The 21129-nt window shown below is 40.7% G+C and overlaps 1 protein-coding gene across 1 annotated transcript; it reads left to right on the top strand.

Moving 5' to 3' along the window:
* Positions 1-2251: 2251 nt before the first annotated feature.
* mtnr1al (melatonin receptor type 1A like) lies at positions 2252-20697 on the top strand. The gene is made up of 2 exons (XM_072590185.1): positions 2252-2665; positions 19928-20697. Exons 1-2 carry the CDS (start codon positions 2467-2469, stop codon positions 20695-20697), a joined length of 969 nt encoding a protein of 322 aa, XP_072446286.1. The 5' UTR covers positions 2252-2466.
* Positions 20698-21129: the final 432 nt, after the last annotated feature.

The raw sequence follows: 21129 nt of genomic DNA, 5'->3' as shown, positions 1-21129 counted from the left end.
AACTTTGCTATTTATTTTAGATAAGTGTATAATGGATATTCCTGGAGTGAATTAGCTAGTCCAATTGCCAAGACTTAAACAAACAGAATTTATTTACAAAATTATGGAATGAAACACAAAGAACAGAAAACAGAATACCGGATAACTTCGCCTATCTAGACCTGACAGACTATCCTGATTTAATGATGCTGTTCCAAAGCTACTTACAACAATCCATATACACAGACCCCTTGGCACAAAACATAAAATCAAACAAAGGTTTACAGGTTTCAAATTAGAGGAGGGAATTCGGCAGCCTTTTTCACACATTTTCTGCTGCAACTAACTTTAATCTAAATGAAGGCTAGCTCCACAGCTAGCTGGCCACTCCCCTTTGATGATACTTTTTTTTAAGACATGAAAGCCTTAGGCCGGAGGCATTATCTGTTAGGGGTAAACAAAAAAAAGGGCCCCAATAAACTTTGTAAACCCAGCCTAGTTGGAGCCTGGCCAATTACCCCCTCTCTAGAAAAAAAGACTCAAGGGCATAGTAACCTTGTGAAAAGACCCACTTTGTAACACACTGAACAAATTCTTCAGTTAACAAGTTCAGAGGCATGCCTATTTGAATAGAGTCAAGAAGTCTGCAATGCTTTCAGAGATAGCTTATATGACCTAGTTTGTGGGCATAAGAAATACTGGCTTTGACAGAGAATTTGCCACAGGGCAACAATCTTTGCCTTTGCTCTATTTCTCAGAAACCCCTCTTTTCAACATTTCTTGATAAATTGTTAATGCACAACCCATTGAAAATCCTCATTGCTGTACATGGGGAATGCTAAAAGGAGAAGTCTGAATTAACACCCCATCTCCAGAAAAGGAAGAATTCAACCATCCCTAACCGATCCAGCGAGAAACCTAGTAACACTAGCTTATGTAGAAACAGACTTAGTCACAGGCCAGCATTTGGAAAATCTGTAAACTTTTGAAAAATTAAATGCTTTTAACAGTATTTTTTAAAGAAAATGTTCTGCCAATATATCTTATAAATTTTTCCTTGATTGGGAGTGTAGTGTGTGGTTGCAGTTTGACATATAGTACTTGCACAGTTTCAACTTGTTTTTGTTTTCAATCTTTGCTTGAGTTAGTATTTTGCAAAGAAACTAAATATGTATTAGTTAACTTAAGGAATTTTGCTGACCTATTTCTGATACTGAGCTATGTACAGTCTAATATATCCATAATTGGCAAGTATTTACCTTGTAAATGCACAGTTTGTTATAGCCAGTAGAGGTGTAGGGCAAGGAATGGAATCAGTCTACTCTTCCCAACCTGGCTGCAGCAATACACGCAAAAGTAACGTAAGATTACACTATCGTTAATGCAATTGAGTGCTTCAGGGGAGCATATAAACTATAACTTATCACCAAGCCACATAAAGTGGTATCGACAATGCAGACTGCCAACAGCTTGGTAAAAGAGGTAGGTTTTAAGAAGCTCCTTAAAGGAGAAAATTGGGTCAAGAGGCAAGGAGGAAGGGAAGGCTACCCTACCAATAATGGATTGATTGCAATCAAGAATCTTCAAGAAGCCAGAATGAGTTAATCTTGGAGAATTGTGGTTGGAGGAGATACATGGAAGGATGAGATCATAAAAGCATTTGAAAACAAGGATGAGAATTTTAAAATCAAGATTTTGCTTCTCTGGGAGTGAGTATTGAATACTGAAAGTAGGGGTGATATAGTCTAAATCATTTCATCATAGGAGGATGGTTGGCATAGCTATAAAAACTGCAGTTTTTGTTCATCTCAAATTTACAACAGGATGGAAGGTGAGAGATCAGCAGGGGTGTCTTGAAATAATCAAGAGCAGAGGCAATGAAGGTATAGTTGCAAATCGAAAAGCCATTTAATCTCTAGTCTCATGAGGAGTTATTGGGACAAGTGATCTAAAGAGTGATCAAATAACACATTCAAACAAAAACAGAAGCTGCTGGGAAAGCTCAGCAGGTCTGGCAGCATCTGTGGAGAGAAATCAGAGTTAACTGTTCGGGTTGAGTGAGCCCTTCCTCAGAACTGGTAACTCAAGTGTGTAGGTTTGAAAGGCAATCCCAGTACTGTATGAGTGTGCACAGCATGGGTAGAAATTACGATTGCATTCCCCGCCAGTGGCACAGAAGTAGTTAAACGCCTCTTTTTGTTCCCAGACCGGTCCATCTATTTTTTTTCATACAATCGCTGTTCCGGAGTTGAATCGACACCACACGCTTCTGGTCCAAACATAACACAGCAGGAGAGACATTAAAGTAACCGGAGAGCAGAGGACTTGGGCGAAGTGTATCGAAACAGTTGATGGATGGACGCTAGGTGAAAGGAGCGGAGAGAGGATCCTCGCCAGTCACTCAAGTTCCATGTGTTGCCGGAGTGTCTGCAAACCAGACCACATCCGTTTCAGAGATTGATCTCGCTGTCAGCGATTCCCCTTCACATGGGGCGATGCACGATGAATGGGAACAGGATTTTGCCGAAGAATCTGTCCATTGGGGAAGCAGAGAGACTTGCTGACAGGAGACCCTTGGTCATCAGCACCCTGGCCAGCGTCCTCATCTTTACGGTCGTGGTCGATATCCTGGGCAATTCACTGGTCATCGTGTCAGTGCTCAGAAACAAGAAACTGCGTAAAGCAGGCAAGTTTGTGCACTCCCCCCTCACCCCCCTCGCCGGTAGTTTTGCAAGGAGCAGAGAGAGTGGGCATTCCCCACGAACAGGTCGAAGGCTGCTCAGCCCCTGCTGCTAAACTCCCTACCTGTCTATTCACCTGGGAGTAGAGGGACCAGGGTCAGGGTAGAGAGAGGTCGCTAGATGACCAGTTAAACGCCCCTCCCTCACACCTCGATACTCATCAGCTCCTTCCTCTCAGATCGCTCCTTCTCCCCGTCCACTTTGCTTCCCTGCTTCTGACCAGCCTCGCTGAGCCGTTCTAACCCCCTTCCTTCCACTCACTGCCCTCTCTCGCCATCTGTCCCACTACCCCAGTTTCCTTACCCCTCCGTTCCCCTCTCACACGCTTCCCTGATTTCTCTACCTCCCAATTCACTCCCTCCTTCTCACTTTAATCCATGTCCACTTGCAGATGACACCAATATTGGTGGTGTAGTGGACAGTGAAGAAAGTTATCTCACAGTACAACAGGACCTTGGTCAGATGGGGCAAAGACTAGCAAATCGAGTTTAATTTAGGTAAACATGAGGTGTTGCATTTTGGTAAGACAAATCAGGGTAGTATATTTAATAGTAGGGTCCTGGGAGTGTTGCTGAACATGGAGACCTTGTGGTGCAAGTCATAGTTCCTTGATGGTGGAGTTGCAGGTAGACAGGGTAGTGAAGAAGACATTTGGTACACTTGCCTTTATTGGCCAGTATAGGAGTTGAGATGTCATGTTGCGGCTGTACAGGGCATTAGTTGGGCCACTTGTGGAATGCCATTCAATTCTGGTCTCCCTGCTATAGAAAAGATGTTGTTAAACTTGACTGGTTCAGAAAAGATTGCAGGGTTGGAGGGGTGAGCTACAGGGAGAGGCTGAATAGGCTGGGGCTGTTTTCCCTAGAGCACTGGAGGCTGAGGGGTGAGCTTGTATAGGTTTATAAAATCATGAGGGTCATAGATAGGGTGCATAGCCAAAGTGTTTTTTTAACCAGGGTAGTAGAATCTAAAACTAGTGGGCATAGGTTTAGGATGAGAGGGGAAAGATTTAAAAGGGATCTAAGGGGCAACACTTTCCATTCAGAGGGTGGTGCATGTCTGGAATGAACTGCCAGAGGAAGTGGTGGAGGCTGGTACAATTACAGCATTTAAAAGGTATCTGGATGGGTACATGAATAGGAAGAAATTAGAGGGATATGGGGTAATTGCTGGCAAATGGGATTAGATTAATTTAGGATATCCAGTCAGCACAGACGAGTTAAACCGAAGAGTCTGTTTCTGTGCTGTACAGCTCTATGATCCTATGTCTTTTCTGTTGGGGAACCCCCATCCCAACCACCCACTGTACTCTTTGCTTCCTTTACCTCCACATCCTTTCATTCCTCATCCTTTCTACACTCTGTCTTGGCACGACCTTCGTACCTCCTTCCACATATACATCATCTCCTACACCCTTCCGTGTCTCTCATTCCCTTTCTCTGGCGTCTCTCTGCCTTTCTGTCCCTCATCCTCTTTCTGCCCTACTCTCACTTGCCCCTTCCTCTCTTTCTTCTTTATCTATTTACTCTCCCTCTGTCCCTCCATCTCTCATGCTTATTCTCCCTCCCCTCACGCTTACTCTCCCTCCCTATCAATGCCCCACTGACATGATTTGATTCTTCTCAATCATGCCCCTGTCCTCAGCAGTCTGTCCCTCTCCCTTTTCCCTTTCCTCCTCTCCTCTCTCTTTCTCCCTCTTTCTCCTCCTGTCCTCCTTAAAAGGTTTTCATTATCATATTTCTTTTTTCAACAATTTTAAAGAGGCATGGGTGGTGTATTTATAATGGCTTTTAACTGACAATGCAACCACATATTGTGAAAATCTGTTGTATAAATCCAGAATTTATTGCCTGACACCAGAAGAACAGTCATTGTATCTATCAAATTGTCATGCAAGCCCCTAGTTTCCTAATCTCCATTAGTATAGGAGAACTTATTACTTCTGCCTGGCTCCAGTTCGTATCTGCAGAGTAGGACTTGTTTGTAAAGCATGTAAGATACTTTTCACTGTACATCAGTACAAGTGACAGTAATAAATCAAATCAGTTCAGCCTCACACTTTTCCACAAAGCTCTTAAGAGGTTAAAATTTTTGAACACAAATTAAATTAAGTTTTCAATTTCCAAGCCTGTGGAAACATTTCAATTGTTTGTCACCAAAACCAAACTGGAAGTATTTATTTCTCAGCAACACCAGGCACCATAACAACACATAATCTATTAAACACAAATGATACTATAGCCACAACAACTGGCATAAAAATGGCTATGTTATATATACATTAGGTTTGCATGTCGAGGTGAATAGTGAACCTCTGTCCACATGGAATTTCCTAGTTGGTTGAACGTTTATTGCTTGCTCAATTAGCTTCCACTTAAGAATAAAGCTCATTTGTCAACTTTACACAGAATTTCATGTGACACATTTGAACAAGACCATGCATTATCCAAAACATGCCACACACTAAACAGTTAAAATGATGGGCGCTCCATGATCATAAGTTTGCCCAGTCACAAATAATGAGACCATCAGCTCCTTCACTCTTTGGTAGCTGTAGTTTGTCTGCTGCTGGTGACTGCTGCACACTGCAAATTATCCCAATCCAAGGTGAGACCCTCATTCATCATCGATAACATAAAACATACCCTTTGTTTTACATTTCTCTTTTACTGTGGTATAATGTTGGGCTGTTGCTCGAAGTATATTGAATTGAAGAGTGTGCTTCACAAAGCAGTTTGTATTAATTTTCAATATGGCCACCAGACCACGAGTAAGTTCTTTAGCCATTAAGTAAGGGAGTTTGGGATCAATGCTTCTTCTTTCTCAAAGAGGACATTTGATTGTTCTCAAGTGGAAACATCATACATACTGCCCAGAAAATGTGCCTTGGTGTGTATTTTTATGGCATACCTCATACATAGGTTCCTTTTTCACCCAGAACCCGCCTCTTCAAGAGTATCTGCTTTTTGTGTTCTTGGATTGCTTTGTCTTGGATCAATAGACAGCCATCCCTGCTTGATGCTCCAAGATGTGATCATGACAAATCCTGTGTGCTATGAATTTTTGTCACTTAGTTGATCAGTGAAAAGTTTGAGCAGGTCAGTATTCAAATTTAATTAATAATGCTTTTCCTGTTCTGCTGCATTCTTCTCAATGGTCCTGAACAAAGCTATAACATTAAGTTTTCTTTTGTTAATTTTAAGATGAAAACAATGTTTTTTTGTGTTAAAAATGATAAAAAAAAAGGCCATCACTGGCCTTTTGTGCTACAGCAGCAGCACCATACTCAGTCAAAGCTTGCAGCTTGTCAAGAGCAGCTACCATCACCTCTGCCAGTTGCTTCAAGGTGATGGTGAGGTCAAAGGCTGAACAGAAGGGTATGAGTCAACATATTATTGGTGAGCTGAACATGTAACCTGCTTGTTTCCGAAATAAAAAAAACTGCAATTCAATGCAGTAAAGGTTAAACTCAAAGGAAAAGACATTAGTAGAATCAGAAAATGCTGAGGATGCCATTTGCTCATTGTGTGTACTGCCTGCAAGAAAATGGCTGGAGGTGGGAGGGAGATAGATAGTGATGAGGATAGCCTTAGATTTTAGATGGATTGCTCAGATGCACTGATTAGTGGCAATTGAATTCAATCCAGAGAAACGTGAAGTGATGGTCTAGGACGGGACAAACAAGGCAAAGGAATACATGATGAATTGTCGGACCCTGGAGAAGCACCAAGGATAAGTAGTTTGCATGTCCACTGGCCCCTTAAGGTGGCGGGACAGATTGATAAAGTGGTTAAGAAGGCATTGGAATATTTGCTTTTTATAGCTGAGGCATGGAGGTTAAGGGCAGGGAGGTTATGCTGGAACTGTGTAGCATTTGGTTAGGACACAGCTAGAGTATTGTGTGCAGTTTGGATTTCATATCGTAGGTTGAATGTGATTGCAGTGGGGAGGATACAGAGGAGATTTACCAAAATATTACCTGGGCTTCAAGGAGAAGAGTCCAATATTCTGCTTCTTTGTAAATTAGGTTCCTCATTCTTGGAAGCATTCTTGTGATTTTTTTTTCTGTATCTTCTCCAATCGATCCTAGGTACATGCTCATTTCCATGTCCACCTTCCATTCAGCTATGGTTCCATTAAACTATGGTTTACCAGAACCACAACATGGGATGTAGCCCTGGGGCAGCCCTGGTTGTAGCCTCAAGGTGAAGAAGAAGGAGAGAGCTTAGTGGAGGTTTCATCTCATCCAAAATTCCCCCAGAAGGTTGCAGTCTGTGCTGATGCAACAAGGCTCCTTTGATTTTTCAGCTTATGTTCTGTTCCTCAGTGAGAATTCCATTGCAGCAACCATTGTTGGCTTGTAACCAGGTGCTGGTTGCAGCCAGGCCAGTTCCACCACATTATGACAATGAAGAATATTACATTGTCCATTTTTACCAATAATGTGCCCATATCCAATGACTAAAGTGGAGCTGAAAAGTAAAATGCATTGCTGTTCCCTCTCTCAGGTAAGAAACCTGTCGAATGTCTCCACAATTCACAGACCATATGACGTGTACAGAAGCAATTAGGTAATGGAGTAGAAATTACTTTTGAAGGACTGATACAGAAAGTGGTTTGATCCTTTTTTATGATTGTGATCTAGATTTGGTTTATGTGTATTGCAATACTGGTAAAATATCAGCATATTTTAGTATAGAATCCCTACAATGTGGAAATAGGCCCCTCAGCCCAACAAGTCCATATCGATACTCTGAAGAGTAGTCCACCCAAACCTGCTCCCCATTACTCTACCTTTACTCCTGACTAATGCACCTAAGCTACACATCTGTGGACTGTGGGAGGAAACCAGTGCACCCGAAGGAAACCCGCACAGGCATGGGGAGAATGTGCAAACTCCACACAGACAGTCACCCAACACTAGAATCAAACCCAGGTCCCTGGTGCTGTGAGGCAGCAGTGCTAACCACTGAGCCACCGGGCCTCTTCAATCACGACCATTGGAGAATCTATAATGAATGAACTGTAATTAATTGAAATGAATATTTATTTATGTAGAAATGTGAATCTCTATACCAGATGATGCCTGCTAAAGGAAGATTAGCTTGAGTGACTTTGTCAGATTTGAAAATAAAGAAAGGAGCTGAAGGATGGCTTTATCTTTAAATGTTTAAATTGTTTCTAAATTTATGACAGGTTTCAATGGGATAGATCTAAAGAAAAGATTTTGACTTGGGGATTAATCAAAAGCTTAGGGTCATAAATATAAAATAACCATTGATAAATCCAGTTATAAAGAATTCAGGAGAATTTTCTTCACCCAGGGAGTGGTTAGAATGTGGATCTTCTTACCACAGGGAACAATTGAGGTGGCTAATATACACATTCTGTACCGCTAGAGTTGATGAAGTAAGCTGGAAGAAGCCCATGTAGAGCAGAAACATGGAGTAAATCAATTGGACAGAAAGTATATTCTTGTACTGTAAACCTTAAGTCACTTTATGTATCTTTTCATTCTGAAATCTCAGCATTATAAACTGTAGGTAGCCAGTTTGCACTCATGGCAAAGTTTGGAGTAAAATTATCATCCCAAAGTGAAACAACAATGTTGCCATTAATCGACTAATGTGGTCTACAAATATCGGAACAGATAAATCAATATGCTAGATTATCTTAGCATTCTCAATAATTGCTTCAGTACTCTTACAAAATAGACTTCATGTGTTAAACGACATTAGTAAACATAGAAATAAAGGTTTTGAATCAAGAAATATTATTGCAAATATTATCCATCGGATTCTTCAATGACATAGGACAAGGTCACCTGTTTGATATGTGACTAAAGGAGAATATTTTTGTAAAGCAGAAACTCATCCATCCAACCAGGCAAACATTAACTGCCACTGGGTCAGGTAAAAAGAAAGTTCTGATGATAGACAAATTCAGAAGTGTAGACCAATGAATTGGAGATGTGAGCTCAAATGCCATCAAAGCAGTTGGTTAATTTAAATACGGTTAATTAAGTAAATCTGATTCATTGCGGTGAGTATGAAACCATACTTTTGACAGAAGGTAGTCACTGTCCTTGCCTTCTCTGGCTTATTTATGACTCCAGACCTACAGCAACAAAATCAATTCTTAACTGTCCTCTAAAAAGGCTCAGACTTCCATCAGTCTGAAAGTGCGAATCAGTGATTAAAGAAGACAGTTTATCAGCGCCTTCTCAAAAGGCATTTGGAAAGGTATAAAAGTACTGGTGCTAGCAGCAACCTTGCATTTTGTGAATGACCAAAAACAATTTTAAGATTCTGTGGCATTGTCCATTCTTCCCTGAACCAATGTCACAAACAAGAATTTAACCGACCCGTGAATTGAACTGCTATAGGTGGGCTCTTGCTGTACATTAATTGGCTGTCACTTTGCCGAAATAATGACAATGCTTAAGAAGTGTTTGTGTGAAATAATTTGATACATTAAACAGCTTGTATTTAGCTTGTGTTTAATGAAGTAGAACCCTCTCAAAGAGCTTCAAAGGAGCATCACCACACAAAAGCTCCAAAAGACATATCTTTCAGTTGACCAATGGCTGGGTCAAGAAGCTAAATCTTAAAGAGCATGTTTTTAAGAAAGGAGAAAGAGGCAACATGGTGGAGAAGTTTACAACAACAACATGCATTTAAATAGTGCCTTTAACATGATAAAACAGTCCAAAGCATTTCACAAGAGTGCTTTCAAACAAATTTTGACATCAGGATTACTAAGAAGGAAATACGCAGAGAAAAAAATGAGGCACGAAGGTAAACTGGCCAAAAATATAAAATATAAAATATAAAGGAGGATAGTAAAAGCTTTTTTAGGTATGTGAAAGGCAAAAAAATGGTTAAGACTAAAATTGGGCCCTTGAAGACAGAAACAGGGGAATATACTACATGGAACAAAGAAATGGCAGAAGAATTGAATTGGTACTTCAGATCTGTGTTCACTGGGGAAGACACATGCAATCCCCCTGAGGTAACAGTGGCTGAAGGACCTGAACTTAAGGGAATTTATATTTGCCAGGAATTGGTGCTAGAGAGACTGTTAGGTCTGAAGGTTGATAAGTCCCCGAGGCCTGATTGTCTACATCCCAGGGTACTGAAGGAGGTGGCTCAAGAAATCGTGGATGCGTTGGTGATTATTTTCCAGAGTTCGATAGATTTGGGATCAGTTTCGAATTGGAGGGTGGTTAATGTTGTACCACTTTTTAAGAAAGGTGGGAGAGAGAAAGCAGGAAATTATAGAGCAGTTAGTCTGACCTCAGTGGTGGGAAAGATGCTGGAGTCTATTATGAAGGATGAAATTACAACACATCTGGATAGTAGTAACAGGATAGGTCAGAGTCAGCATGGATTTATGAAGGGGAAATCATGCTTGACTAATCTTCTGGAATTTTTTGAGGATGTAACTCTGAAGATGGACGAGGGAGATCCAGTAGATGTAGTGTACCTGGACTTTCAGAAAGCTTCTGATAAAGTCCCACATAGGAGCTTAGTGAGCAAAATTAGGGCACATGGTATTGGGGGCAAAGTACTAACTTGGATTGAAAGTTGGTTGGCTGATAGGAAAAAAAGAGTAGTGATAAACGGCTCCATTTCAGAATGGCAGGCAGTGACCAGTCGGGTACCGCAGGGATCAGTGCTGGGACTGCAGCCTTTTACAATATATGTTAATGATATAGAAGATGGTATTAGTAATAACATTAGCAAATTTGCTGATGATACAAAGCTGGGTGGCAGGGTGAAATGTGAGGAAGATGTTGGGAGATTACAGGGTGACCTGGACAGGTTAGGTGAGTGGTCAGATGCATGGCAGATGCAGTTTAATGTGGATAAATGTATGGTTATCCCCTTTGGTGGCAAGAACAGGAAGGCAGATTACTACCTAAATTTAGGTAAAGGGGCAGTACAAAGAGATCTGGGTGTTCTTGTACACCAGTCAATGAAGGTAAGCATGCAGGTACAGCAGGTAGTGAAGAAGGCTAATAGCATGCTGGCCTTCAAAACAAGAGGGATTGAGTATAGAAGCAAAGAGGTTCTTCTGCAGCTGTAAAGGGCCCTGGTGAGACCACACCTGGAGTACTGTGTGCAGTTCTGGTCTCCAAATTTGAGGAAAGACATTCTGGCTATTGAGGGAGTACAGCGTAGGTTCACAAGGTCAATTCCTGGAATGGCAGGACTACCTTATGCTGAAAGACTGGAGCGACTGGGCTTGTATACTCTTGAGTTTAGAAGACTGAGAGGGGATCTGATTGAGACACATAAGATTATTAAAGGATTTGACACTCTGGAGGCAGGAACCATGTTTCCGCTGATGGGTGAGTGGCGAACCAGAGGACACAGCTAAAAAATACGGGGTAGGCCATTTAGGACAGAGATGAGGAGAAACTTCTTCACCCAGAGAGTGGTGGATGTGTGGAATGCTCTGCCCCAAAGGGCAGTGGAGGCCCAGTCTCTGGATTCATTTTAGAAAGAGTTGGATAGAGCTCTCAAGGATAGTGGAATCAAGGGTTATGGAGATAAGGCAGGAACAGGACACTGGTTAAGGATGATCAGCCATGATCATATTGAATTGTGGTGAAGGTTCGAAGGGCAGAATGGCCTACTCCTGCACCTATTGTCTATTGTCTATTAAGGAGATGCTAGAGAGAGAAAAAAAAATAACAAAAGAAATATGTTCAAGAGCATTTTAAAGGACAAAAGGGAGTCAGAGACGGCTAGTGACAGATTTCCAAAGTATACGGGCCACAGGAAATCAAAGACCCCTTCTATAGAAATAAAAATTATGTTTTGTTTTTTAAATTCATTTTTGATTGGGGTTGTCGATTGCGTTCTGCAACCTGATGCATATTTCATAAGGTGTTTTCCAGCCAACAGAGAAGAAATTTTTACCAAAGTAGCCTAACCAAATTTGATCCTTGGAGCCAGCTATTCTCATCATAGCTACCATTCAGCCATCTATACAACTTTGCTTTAAAATGATATTTATGAATTGGTTAACTAAATATTCTTTCTCTGGTTTCATTCTTTTTTTTATTCTTACTTCCTAAGAGTAATATTGCAGAGGTTTAACTGTGGTCCAAACCTAATGAGACATTTGTAATTAGCATATATTAACATTGCAAGAGATTTTGAGTAAGGAGTAGTGAAGTTTTGTTTCAATTGTGTAGGAGCTTGGCTAGACCACACCTGAGTACTGTGTGCAGTTTTGGTCTCCTTATCTCAGATATTATTGCCACAGAGACAGTGCAACAGAAGTTCACTGGACTAGTTCTCAGATGTCCTATGAAGACAGACGGAGCAAACTCTGACTGGATTCTCTAGGGTTTTGAAGAATCAGAGATGATCTCATTGAAACTTACAAAACACGTAAAGGGATAGACAGGGTAGGTGCATGTAAGAAATTTCCTTTGGTTGGCGAATCTAGAACCAGTGGGCATAATTTAAAAATAAGGGGGATACTACTCAGGTCCAAAGTGAGGAGAAATTATTTTACTCAAAGGGAGTCAATCTCTGTAGTTCACTGCCACAGTAGGCTGTGGAGGCTAAATCTTTGAATATGTTAACCAGTGGTGTTCTGGGTTATGGGAATAAAGTGGGTGAAAAGTTGAGATAGACAGATTTTCAATTAGTAAATTAATCAGGCGTTGTCAGGAAAAGATAGGTAAGTTATCGCACTGGATTCTGTTTTGGGGGGCGAGACTGTTTCAGTTGGCAATGATGGCTAACTGGTCCCACTGACTTTGAAAAGTTTAGTTAGAGGATTTCCTCACTCCATGTAGCATGGTATTCTTCTTGTAGATTAGTTATTCTGCCCCAGCATCCTCCAGCATTTTGTGCTGCCAGAAAATACTCCCACATTAGGACATGTAGGCTAACTTCAAGGGGCGTGAGTCTTAAGTAAACTTCAGTCCCCTGTTGAGCCATGCTGTGACTCAACGGATTCCTCACCCCTGGATTCTGCATTACCATCGATTAAATTAGCAAGTAGCATAAGTTTGGTTGTTGCATGCATTAATTTAGTGTGGGTTAACCAATGTCAGAACTCTGACTGACAGACAACATCTTCAGGACTTCTCAACTGATCTGTGCATGTTCAACCTCCTGAAATTAGACTCAGTTTCAGAGTAATGGCATCAAACAGCAACAGTTCTCTGTCAAGACACCTCCCCATAAAATACACACTAAAGTATTGACTGTGACAGGCTGGAACTTAATCCTGTGAACAACTGAAAACTCTCCTATGAGCTTATTCATCCAGCTTCACTTATGCTGTATGTGTGTGTGTTTCTCAGATATGGTTACCAAGTGAAAAGGCTGGTTCTTTGTAATTAAAGGAAGATTTATAACTTCAAAAGAGACTATCAATTACTACACTGATCTAATCATGACAGTACTGAAAACAGCTGATCATTCTAGTTTGATATCTGTTCAGTCTATAATTGATGATGTAGTTAATAGTAATGCACTTCAAATAGAGCTTGAACAGGGTGTAGAGTGTTCTCACAAGCTTGTGTCCTTTCCCACTTCCTTCCTACAGCTAAGTAGCTCCTCTTTTAATGCATAGTCTTAAAATCTCAGGTCTTCATGTGAGTTGGAAAATAACACAAAATGTAATATCCCCTAAGAACTGAAGGTTTCCTGGACCATGATACCTTGGGTCAAGATCCTGAAAACTCCTCACCTAACAGCACTGGAGATCTAGGCGAAAGTGAGGACTGCAAATGCTGGAGATCAGAGTCTAGAGTGGTACTGGAAAAGCACAGCAGGTCAGGCAGTATCTGAGGAGTAGAAAAATCGACATTTCAGGCAAAAGCCCTTCCTCAGGGATGAGGGGGTGAAGGGTTTTTGCCTGAAATGTCTATTTTCCTGCTCCTCGGATGCTGCCTGACCTGCTGTTCTTTTCCACCACCACTCTGATCTAGCACTGGAGATCTGCCTGCACCACTTGGACTTCAGATATTATAGAAGGCCCCTTGTAAACAACTTTTTTTTTAACTTCTTGGTTTATGTGTTATTTTTGCACGATAAGACAGGAAAACATTTAGGCCACTGGGTTTGCTTTATTCCGTATTAGTCATAGCAGAGTCTTACTTTTTAATCCCAGTTCCTCTCCCTATTGTGTGGCAGAATATTTTGCTTTGGTATCTAAGACCTCTAAAGTCATTATTTTCAATTTTCTTGCTTACATTGTGAAGATGTTTTCCCTGCATTTGCTTCCATGTCTAAATTTAGAGGAATGTTCTCTTTTCTTTAAATATTGTGCTGAGAGAGGAATGACTCATTCCCTATCTCTGCTGATTCACTTCATTATTTTAAATACCTCAATCAGAAAACCCAGCACCTTCTCAACTTTGGGGGGGGGGGGGGGGGGGTTGACAATTTAAATTCATCCAATGTACACTGCAAGAAATATTTATTAAACTCTTTCCTTCTTATTGCGTTCAAACTTCATCAGTTACTATCCAGGCTTACAATGTTGCATTGAGCAATATAGTTCAGAAACTAGCTGTTGTAAAAGCACAAATGCAGTTCAATTATTCTGTCACATTATCACAGAGGAAGGACCTGTCATCCCTCTGGAGCTGGTTAGGATTTGTTGTCCTGTCTTTGAAGCATCCAATTAAATGTTTGTTTGAGCAGAACTAAGGATGGTTCACTGAACTTATTGCAATTACATCTAGCATTAAATAGCAGTAAATGGATTTATTTGTTTAATAAAGCAATGCTTCTTCAAGTATTCTGCATATCTGAGAGCAGATCTACTGTAAGGAGACTGTGCGTCTGTTCAAATAAGCCAAATATTCTTATCTGTGTGGGGAATTCATTTATTAAAAAGACATCCCTCTCTAAATGCGTGTGTGTTTACCTTTTTGTTTATGTGCACTGAGCACTCAGTCGAGAGTGTAGTGCTGGAAAAGCACAGAAGTTCAGGCAGCATCTGAGGAGCAGAAGAATCAACACTTTGGGCAAAAGTCCTTCATCAGGAAGGGCTTTTGCCGAAACTTCGATTCCTCTGCTCCTCGGATGCTGCCTGACCTGCTGTGCATTTCCAGCACCACACTCTCGACTCTGATCTCCAGCATCTTCAGTCCTCACTTTCTCCTAATGAACACTCAGGTGTAGGCATTGGTTAAAGACGAGTGGAGTACATACATTCATGTAGGTTCATGATACCATTCATGTGTACATCACAGACATTGTGTGGGATTTAATCCTCCCTAGATGCTGGCTGGGAGATGGGAGTGCTGTATAATTAAGTGGGAAGCTTCAGGGTAGAGAATCCATTCTGGTCAGGCAGCATCCAAGGAGCAGGAGAATCTGCCCGACCTGCTGCGCTTTTCCAGCAACACATTTTCAGCTCTGATCTCCAGCATCTGCAGTCCTCACTTTCTCCTAGAGAATCCATTGCCTTCCGGGGCAACCATTTCGTTCCCCCACCCCCCCACCCCCACCTCACTGCCTCCACTACCGGGACATTTAATTTTAGCCCATTTGTTACAAAAAGTGAGCTATCTATCTGGCCATTGCCAATTTTTTTCTGAATTGCTACACAAATCAATGGTGGCTTCTGTACCACAAACTGAGTTAGTTATCCTCAGTCTTCTGTTCATTTTTACTGATAATGTGGATTAACCAGTATATAGCTTGGACCTATGAATTACAAGCCAACTATACCCATTACAAATGAATTACCAAAAGGATTGCCATATGTAATCGAAAGGTGGCTGCAGAGGTCACGGGAGAGAGTGCTAGCCTGCTACATCAAACTAACTCCAAATCAATAATTGCAATCACAATAAAGCTACTGAGTATCCTCAGTTAACTGGACAAGGCTAAATAAAATATCAATTTGCATTCTGCAGTAGTTTTAATTTAGGAAACCCAGTATAAACTCTAATACTGTTGCAGACCTACGCCAACAGAGCTGAAACTTAACCGAAGTTTTCTCTTTCACTTCCAACATTCTGCAGTTTTGTTATGCGTTAACTTCAGTGTTTGTAACTTTTCAATAGCCTTGTGACTGAGACTTGTATTACGTGAATTTACAGGAACCTGGATTTGGTCATATGCCCCCCAAGCCTCTTCTGCCATTCAGTGAGATCATGATTAACAAAACATTATCAATTTCTATTTCAGAATTACAACCTAACATAAAATATTACTTGTAGAAGGAAGTTCTGAATATTTTCTATTGATCTATATGTAGAAGAGCAGTAGCTCTAATCCCAATCCCAGGCAACTCCACTGTACACATTCCTCCGGAATGAAAAACAATTCTCCACTATCATATCTATTTCATGTCACTCAATAAAGTTTGCATTTGTGTGTCCAGAGAACCTTTTATTCCATGTGCTTTAATTTAGCCGACAAACTTATGTGGCACTTTGTCAAATTCTATATATGTCACGTCAACTGCGCTATGCTCATCTAACTCTCCTTAAATGCTATCTCATCAAAAACTCAATTAATTGGTCGCTTGATGCAACCAAATGGCAGATATCAGAGGACACTTAAGCATCTACCACATTGTGTTGTGGACCTGGAATCACTTGTAGGCCAGACTACTTAAGGATCAGATTTCCTTCCCTAAAGGACTAATATTCATTATCCATATGTATTTTTACAACAATCAACAATGGCTTGGTGATTGTTCCAAGGTCACCAGTAAAGATTTATTAATTTTATTCAAATTTTGCTACCTGCTGTTAAAGGATTCAAGCCCATTCCCCCAAAGCATTAAGCTAGGCCTCCAGCTTACTAGAGCATTGAGTCTACACCACCACCTCCCACTTGCTGAATAGAATCTATTTCTGTAGACCTTCAATCTCCATCCCACCTGATTCCTTTTACTGAGCACAATATCAACCAAACAACCTCAATCAGAACCTATGCTTTCCTCCAAGCTGTGACCAAAGTCTGAAGTAAAGCGTTTAAATGCATTTTTCTCTCCTTTATATGTCAAAGTGTCAGTAACTCACACTACAGCTCAATGACTCTGAATTAAAAACATTTGAGTGCAGATGTCTACTATAGATGTATTCGCTCCTGATACTTCAGAAGCTTTGAGTTCTCACACTTTTAGAAGTGCAAGTGTAAGTGATTTCTAAATATCTCCCCTTGTAGGTGATGCTGAGGTAACATTAGTCTAACAGCAGGCAGAATTTCCCAAGAGAATTTCCTTATCCACATGCTCTTGATAATGAGGTGGGAGCCAGGGTTATGAACAGAGGGATGGGTAATTGAATGCCTCAAGTGCAAAGCTTTTCTGCAGCAGCTTCCCATACTTTTCAACCCCAGGAATGCTGGGACTCATTCTCAGGATGGCAAGACTGATGTATGAAAAGATATTGGATCATTTAGGACTATATGCACTGGAGTTTAGAAGAAGTGGGGGTGAGGGGAAAATCTCAGAAACCTATAAATTTCTAACAGGACTTGCAAGAGTTATTGCAGGAAGAATGTTCCTGATAACCAAGGAGTCCAGATTTAGAGGTCACAGAATAATATTGACTAGGCCATTTAGGAGGAAAAGAACATTTCTTCACATTGAGAGTTGTGAGTTAATGGAATTCTCTTCCACAGGAAAAAAACAGCAGAGACCAAATCATTGAATGCTTTCAAGAAGGCATTAGACATAGTACTTAGAGCTACAGGGGTCAAAGGGTATGGGGAGAAATGGGAACTAAGTATGAAGCTGGATGATCAGTCATTACCATATTGAACAGTTGAGCAATCGCAAAGGGCCAAATGGCCGACACCTGTTCCTATTTTCCATTTGTTGTATGGTACATTGAGATTCAGGAAATAAAATAAATTCATGCAAAGTTTTTGTCATAATGTCTCATTGCTTATGATAAGTATAACACCACACAGATTGGAATTGAAGCTCCACTGAATCTTCCTGGGATGCAGGATTCAAGGCTGATAGTTTTTTGGCTAGCTCACAGGATTGATCAATAAAGCAACTCACTGACTGATTTATCACTGTTGTTCACAGATGCTAAGAAAATGCCCCATGCTCATTTAGATTTCTGATCATCGAAAGGCTTGTCAAAATACTTTAGACAGGAGTGTATCTGACACCAGACTCCAGTTACTTAGTGTAAATGATCTGTGAGACAATATTTGATTTGTTCATTTGAAATTTTGCAAGAGGAATAGCATGATTTGCCTCCCAAATCCACGCTGTAACTCAGGAAATTAGAGTCCATTCAGCCCAATAACATCTGTCATAATGTTATTTACTTATTGGATGTTAGAGGAGAGCTGCTCTTAGAAAAAATACTTGACAGCAAATAAGGGCCTCCTGCATGAATTCTCCAAGCAATAAAGTGTTTTCCATCAGTGAAGACACCAGTTCCACTATGGATCAAGCGAATAAATGTTTGTGTCTAGATGTAAGTTTCAGATAGACCTCTGATCTCCTGCTGTAACTTCAATGGAAGATTAGCAAATGCTGGAGAAATGGTCATTTATCTTCTGCCAAGTGAAGGCATGGACCAAAACTAATGGAAATTGTAGACGTGTTTTAGAATAGATATTGAGCCCAATAAACCTATTCCTTTATAATACCTTTGTGTATACGTTTTTGCTCCATTCCCATTGAAGATAAAGTCGGGTTGGGCTTCTTTTCCATGGGCACTACTACTCTGGCCATCTTGCATGGATGGGCTAGGTAGTGTGATCTGTCAGTTCATTTTAACTTGGGGTCATTTGTGATGTTTCTAGATCCTGTCTTCAAACATTGTCATTGTCAAACATATGAACCGTTTCCAGCAAAAGTAAAGAGCAACAAAGTATTTTTCTGATGTTAATGGTTTACAAGTTTTATCCCACTACAAACCACTTCACTTCAATAACTGAGGCAAATCCCAACCTTTCCTGGCTTTGTTCCTTGTATAAATGGCAGTGTGTTCCAACTGCTCATTCAGAAGACGGCCAAATAGAAGTGTGTGTTATTTGCAACATAATAATGTGATGCCATCAATAGATGAACCTATGCCACTTCACTCTGATCTGATTTGGCAATCTTTTCAAAGAACAAGATTGAAACTTGTTGAAAGTAATTCATAACCCCACAAAATATTTCATTTCAAAACGCATTTCATTTCAAGAAGGTAGGAAGGATAGTGTTGAATTTCATTTCTTCTACACTGCCATTATGAATGTAGTGGAAATAGAATAGTGGAGCAGGTGAAGTCATAAGCAAATTCACTCCTTTCCCACAAAACCTGCTATTGCGTACTATGTTAGTCGCATCTGTTTGTAATATGCACAGCAACTGTCAGAATCAATCCTTTAGGATAAGAGTGATGGCTCCTTTGTTGAATATTGTTGAAATGGGCTCTCCTCAAGTTGCATTTTGTTACATCCAGCCTAGAGATGCTCCATCATTGCGTCTGATTGATTCTCAAAGAGTTAGAGCACGTGTACAACCACCCTGCCCTTCCTCACATCCATCCGAACACTAGAGATACTCTGGAGAAGATACACATTTCCTATTAGGGACTAATATGATGCTTCTTCTAGGTGCCACCTATGAGCCAGGAGAACAGGAAATATTCAATAAAGTGATCATGCAGCTGAGCTGACCCTTGACCTCTGGCAGTTGGCTCCTGACGGGGTTCAGCTGCTGGCCTCATCTCCGACAGATGCATCTGAACATCCCAATCTTACCATTCTCATTATACTGGCATGGTGCTACACAGGGGGATTATAGAGGGACTCGCTGGCTACAGCAATTCCAGTCATAAGGCTGCCATTACTATGTTTAACCATGTAATTTCTAGAAAAGATCATCCACTATGTCTCTATGCTGCAGTCCATGTTTATTCTACTAACATTTTTCTCCCAGCCCCTACTGAAGGAACAACAGATGTGCAGACCAGTTTGACAGGAGTCCATAGCTTTCTGATAGATTGCACAAGTTTGGAACAGATGTACAAGATGAAAGCAGCCACACTGGGATTGAAAGACTGCATTGTTGGAAGTAATACTGCAACCAGATGAGCACTAATTCAGATTGAGCTTTCGGAGACTAAGTGATGGATGGATTGTTTTAACACCTTTCTTCTCCACATGTCACATGTTTAACAAATTCTAATACAAACATCACAATGAAAAGCAATGCTGTTTATTGCTGAACTAACCAATTGTGCTCTTTTGTAGGAAATGCCTTTGTGGTGAACCTTGCCATCGCTGACCTTGTCGTAGCAATCTATCCGTATCCTCTCATACTCCTAGCCATATTCCACAATGGATGGGTTCTTGGTTACATCCACTGTCAAATTAGTGGGTTCGTCATGGGGCTAAGCGTTATTGGTTCCATTTTTAACATCACCAGCATTGCAATCAACAGATATTGTTACATTTGTCATGGTCCAAAGTATGACAAAATCTTCAGCAAAAGGAACACATCATGCTTTGTGGTACTGGTCTGGGTGTTGACTTGTGTAGCAATCATTCCCAATCTCTTTGTGGAATCTCTTCAGTATGACCCTCGTATATACTCGTGCACATTTGTTCAGTCAGTCAGTTCTTTCTACACGGTCATCGTAGTGGTCATTCATTTCATTCTGCCAATTAGCATTGTCTCATACTGCTACCTGCGTATCTGGATCTTTGTCATCCAAGTTAGGAGAAGAATTAAGCCGGACAGTCGATCCAAAATAAATCCCCATGACTTCAGGAACTTTCTGACCATGTTTGTCGTGTTTGTTCTCTTTGCTGTTTGTTGGGCACCATTGAATTTTATTGGTCTGGCAGTAGCGGTTAATTCACATTTGGCTGGCATGATACCAGAGCAGCTTTTCATTGCCAGCTATTTTATGGCATATTTCAACAGCTGCCTAAATGCCATAGTATATGGTGTTTTAAACCACAATTTCCGAAGAGAATATAAACAAATTGTAATGGAAATTACTAAGCTCTCCTGTTAGGATAACATGTTCCTATAAAGTCTACAATGCGTAGCAATTTGTTGGACATTAGAAACTTGCAGATATTTGATCCAAGTACAGTAATCAACAGTAAGATTGAATGTTCATTGCCTAAATAAGAAATGGCACAAATAAACTATACAGTTGTCACCTGTGCTTCAGTCTTTCTTGCTTGCTTTAGTTTTGGCTGAAATTTAAGATTTCAAGAAAACTCGGCATACTGTAACAGAAAAATGCAGCAAAATACAGAAAGAAAATGGTCTACCACGATCATAAAGACCACAGACACACTGCTGTCATCAGGGAAATGTGGAAAACAAACTTGTGCCAGACTTTGCTGAGAGAGAATATCACAGATGCTGGACTGGAATGAAGGAGCATGTACAACTTTTGCTTAGCATTAAACCACAACAGTGACAGCAGTGTACAAAC

Source organism: Chiloscyllium punctatum, chromosome 20, assembly GCF_047496795.1.
Source record: "Chiloscyllium punctatum isolate Juve2018m chromosome 20, sChiPun1.3, whole genome shotgun sequence".
Classification (NCBI taxonomy): domain Eukaryota; kingdom Metazoa; phylum Chordata; class Chondrichthyes; order Orectolobiformes; family Hemiscylliidae; genus Chiloscyllium; species Chiloscyllium punctatum.
The sequence above is the reverse complement of the archived record's forward strand: the minus strand, read 5'-3'. Positions and strand labels throughout refer to the sequence as shown.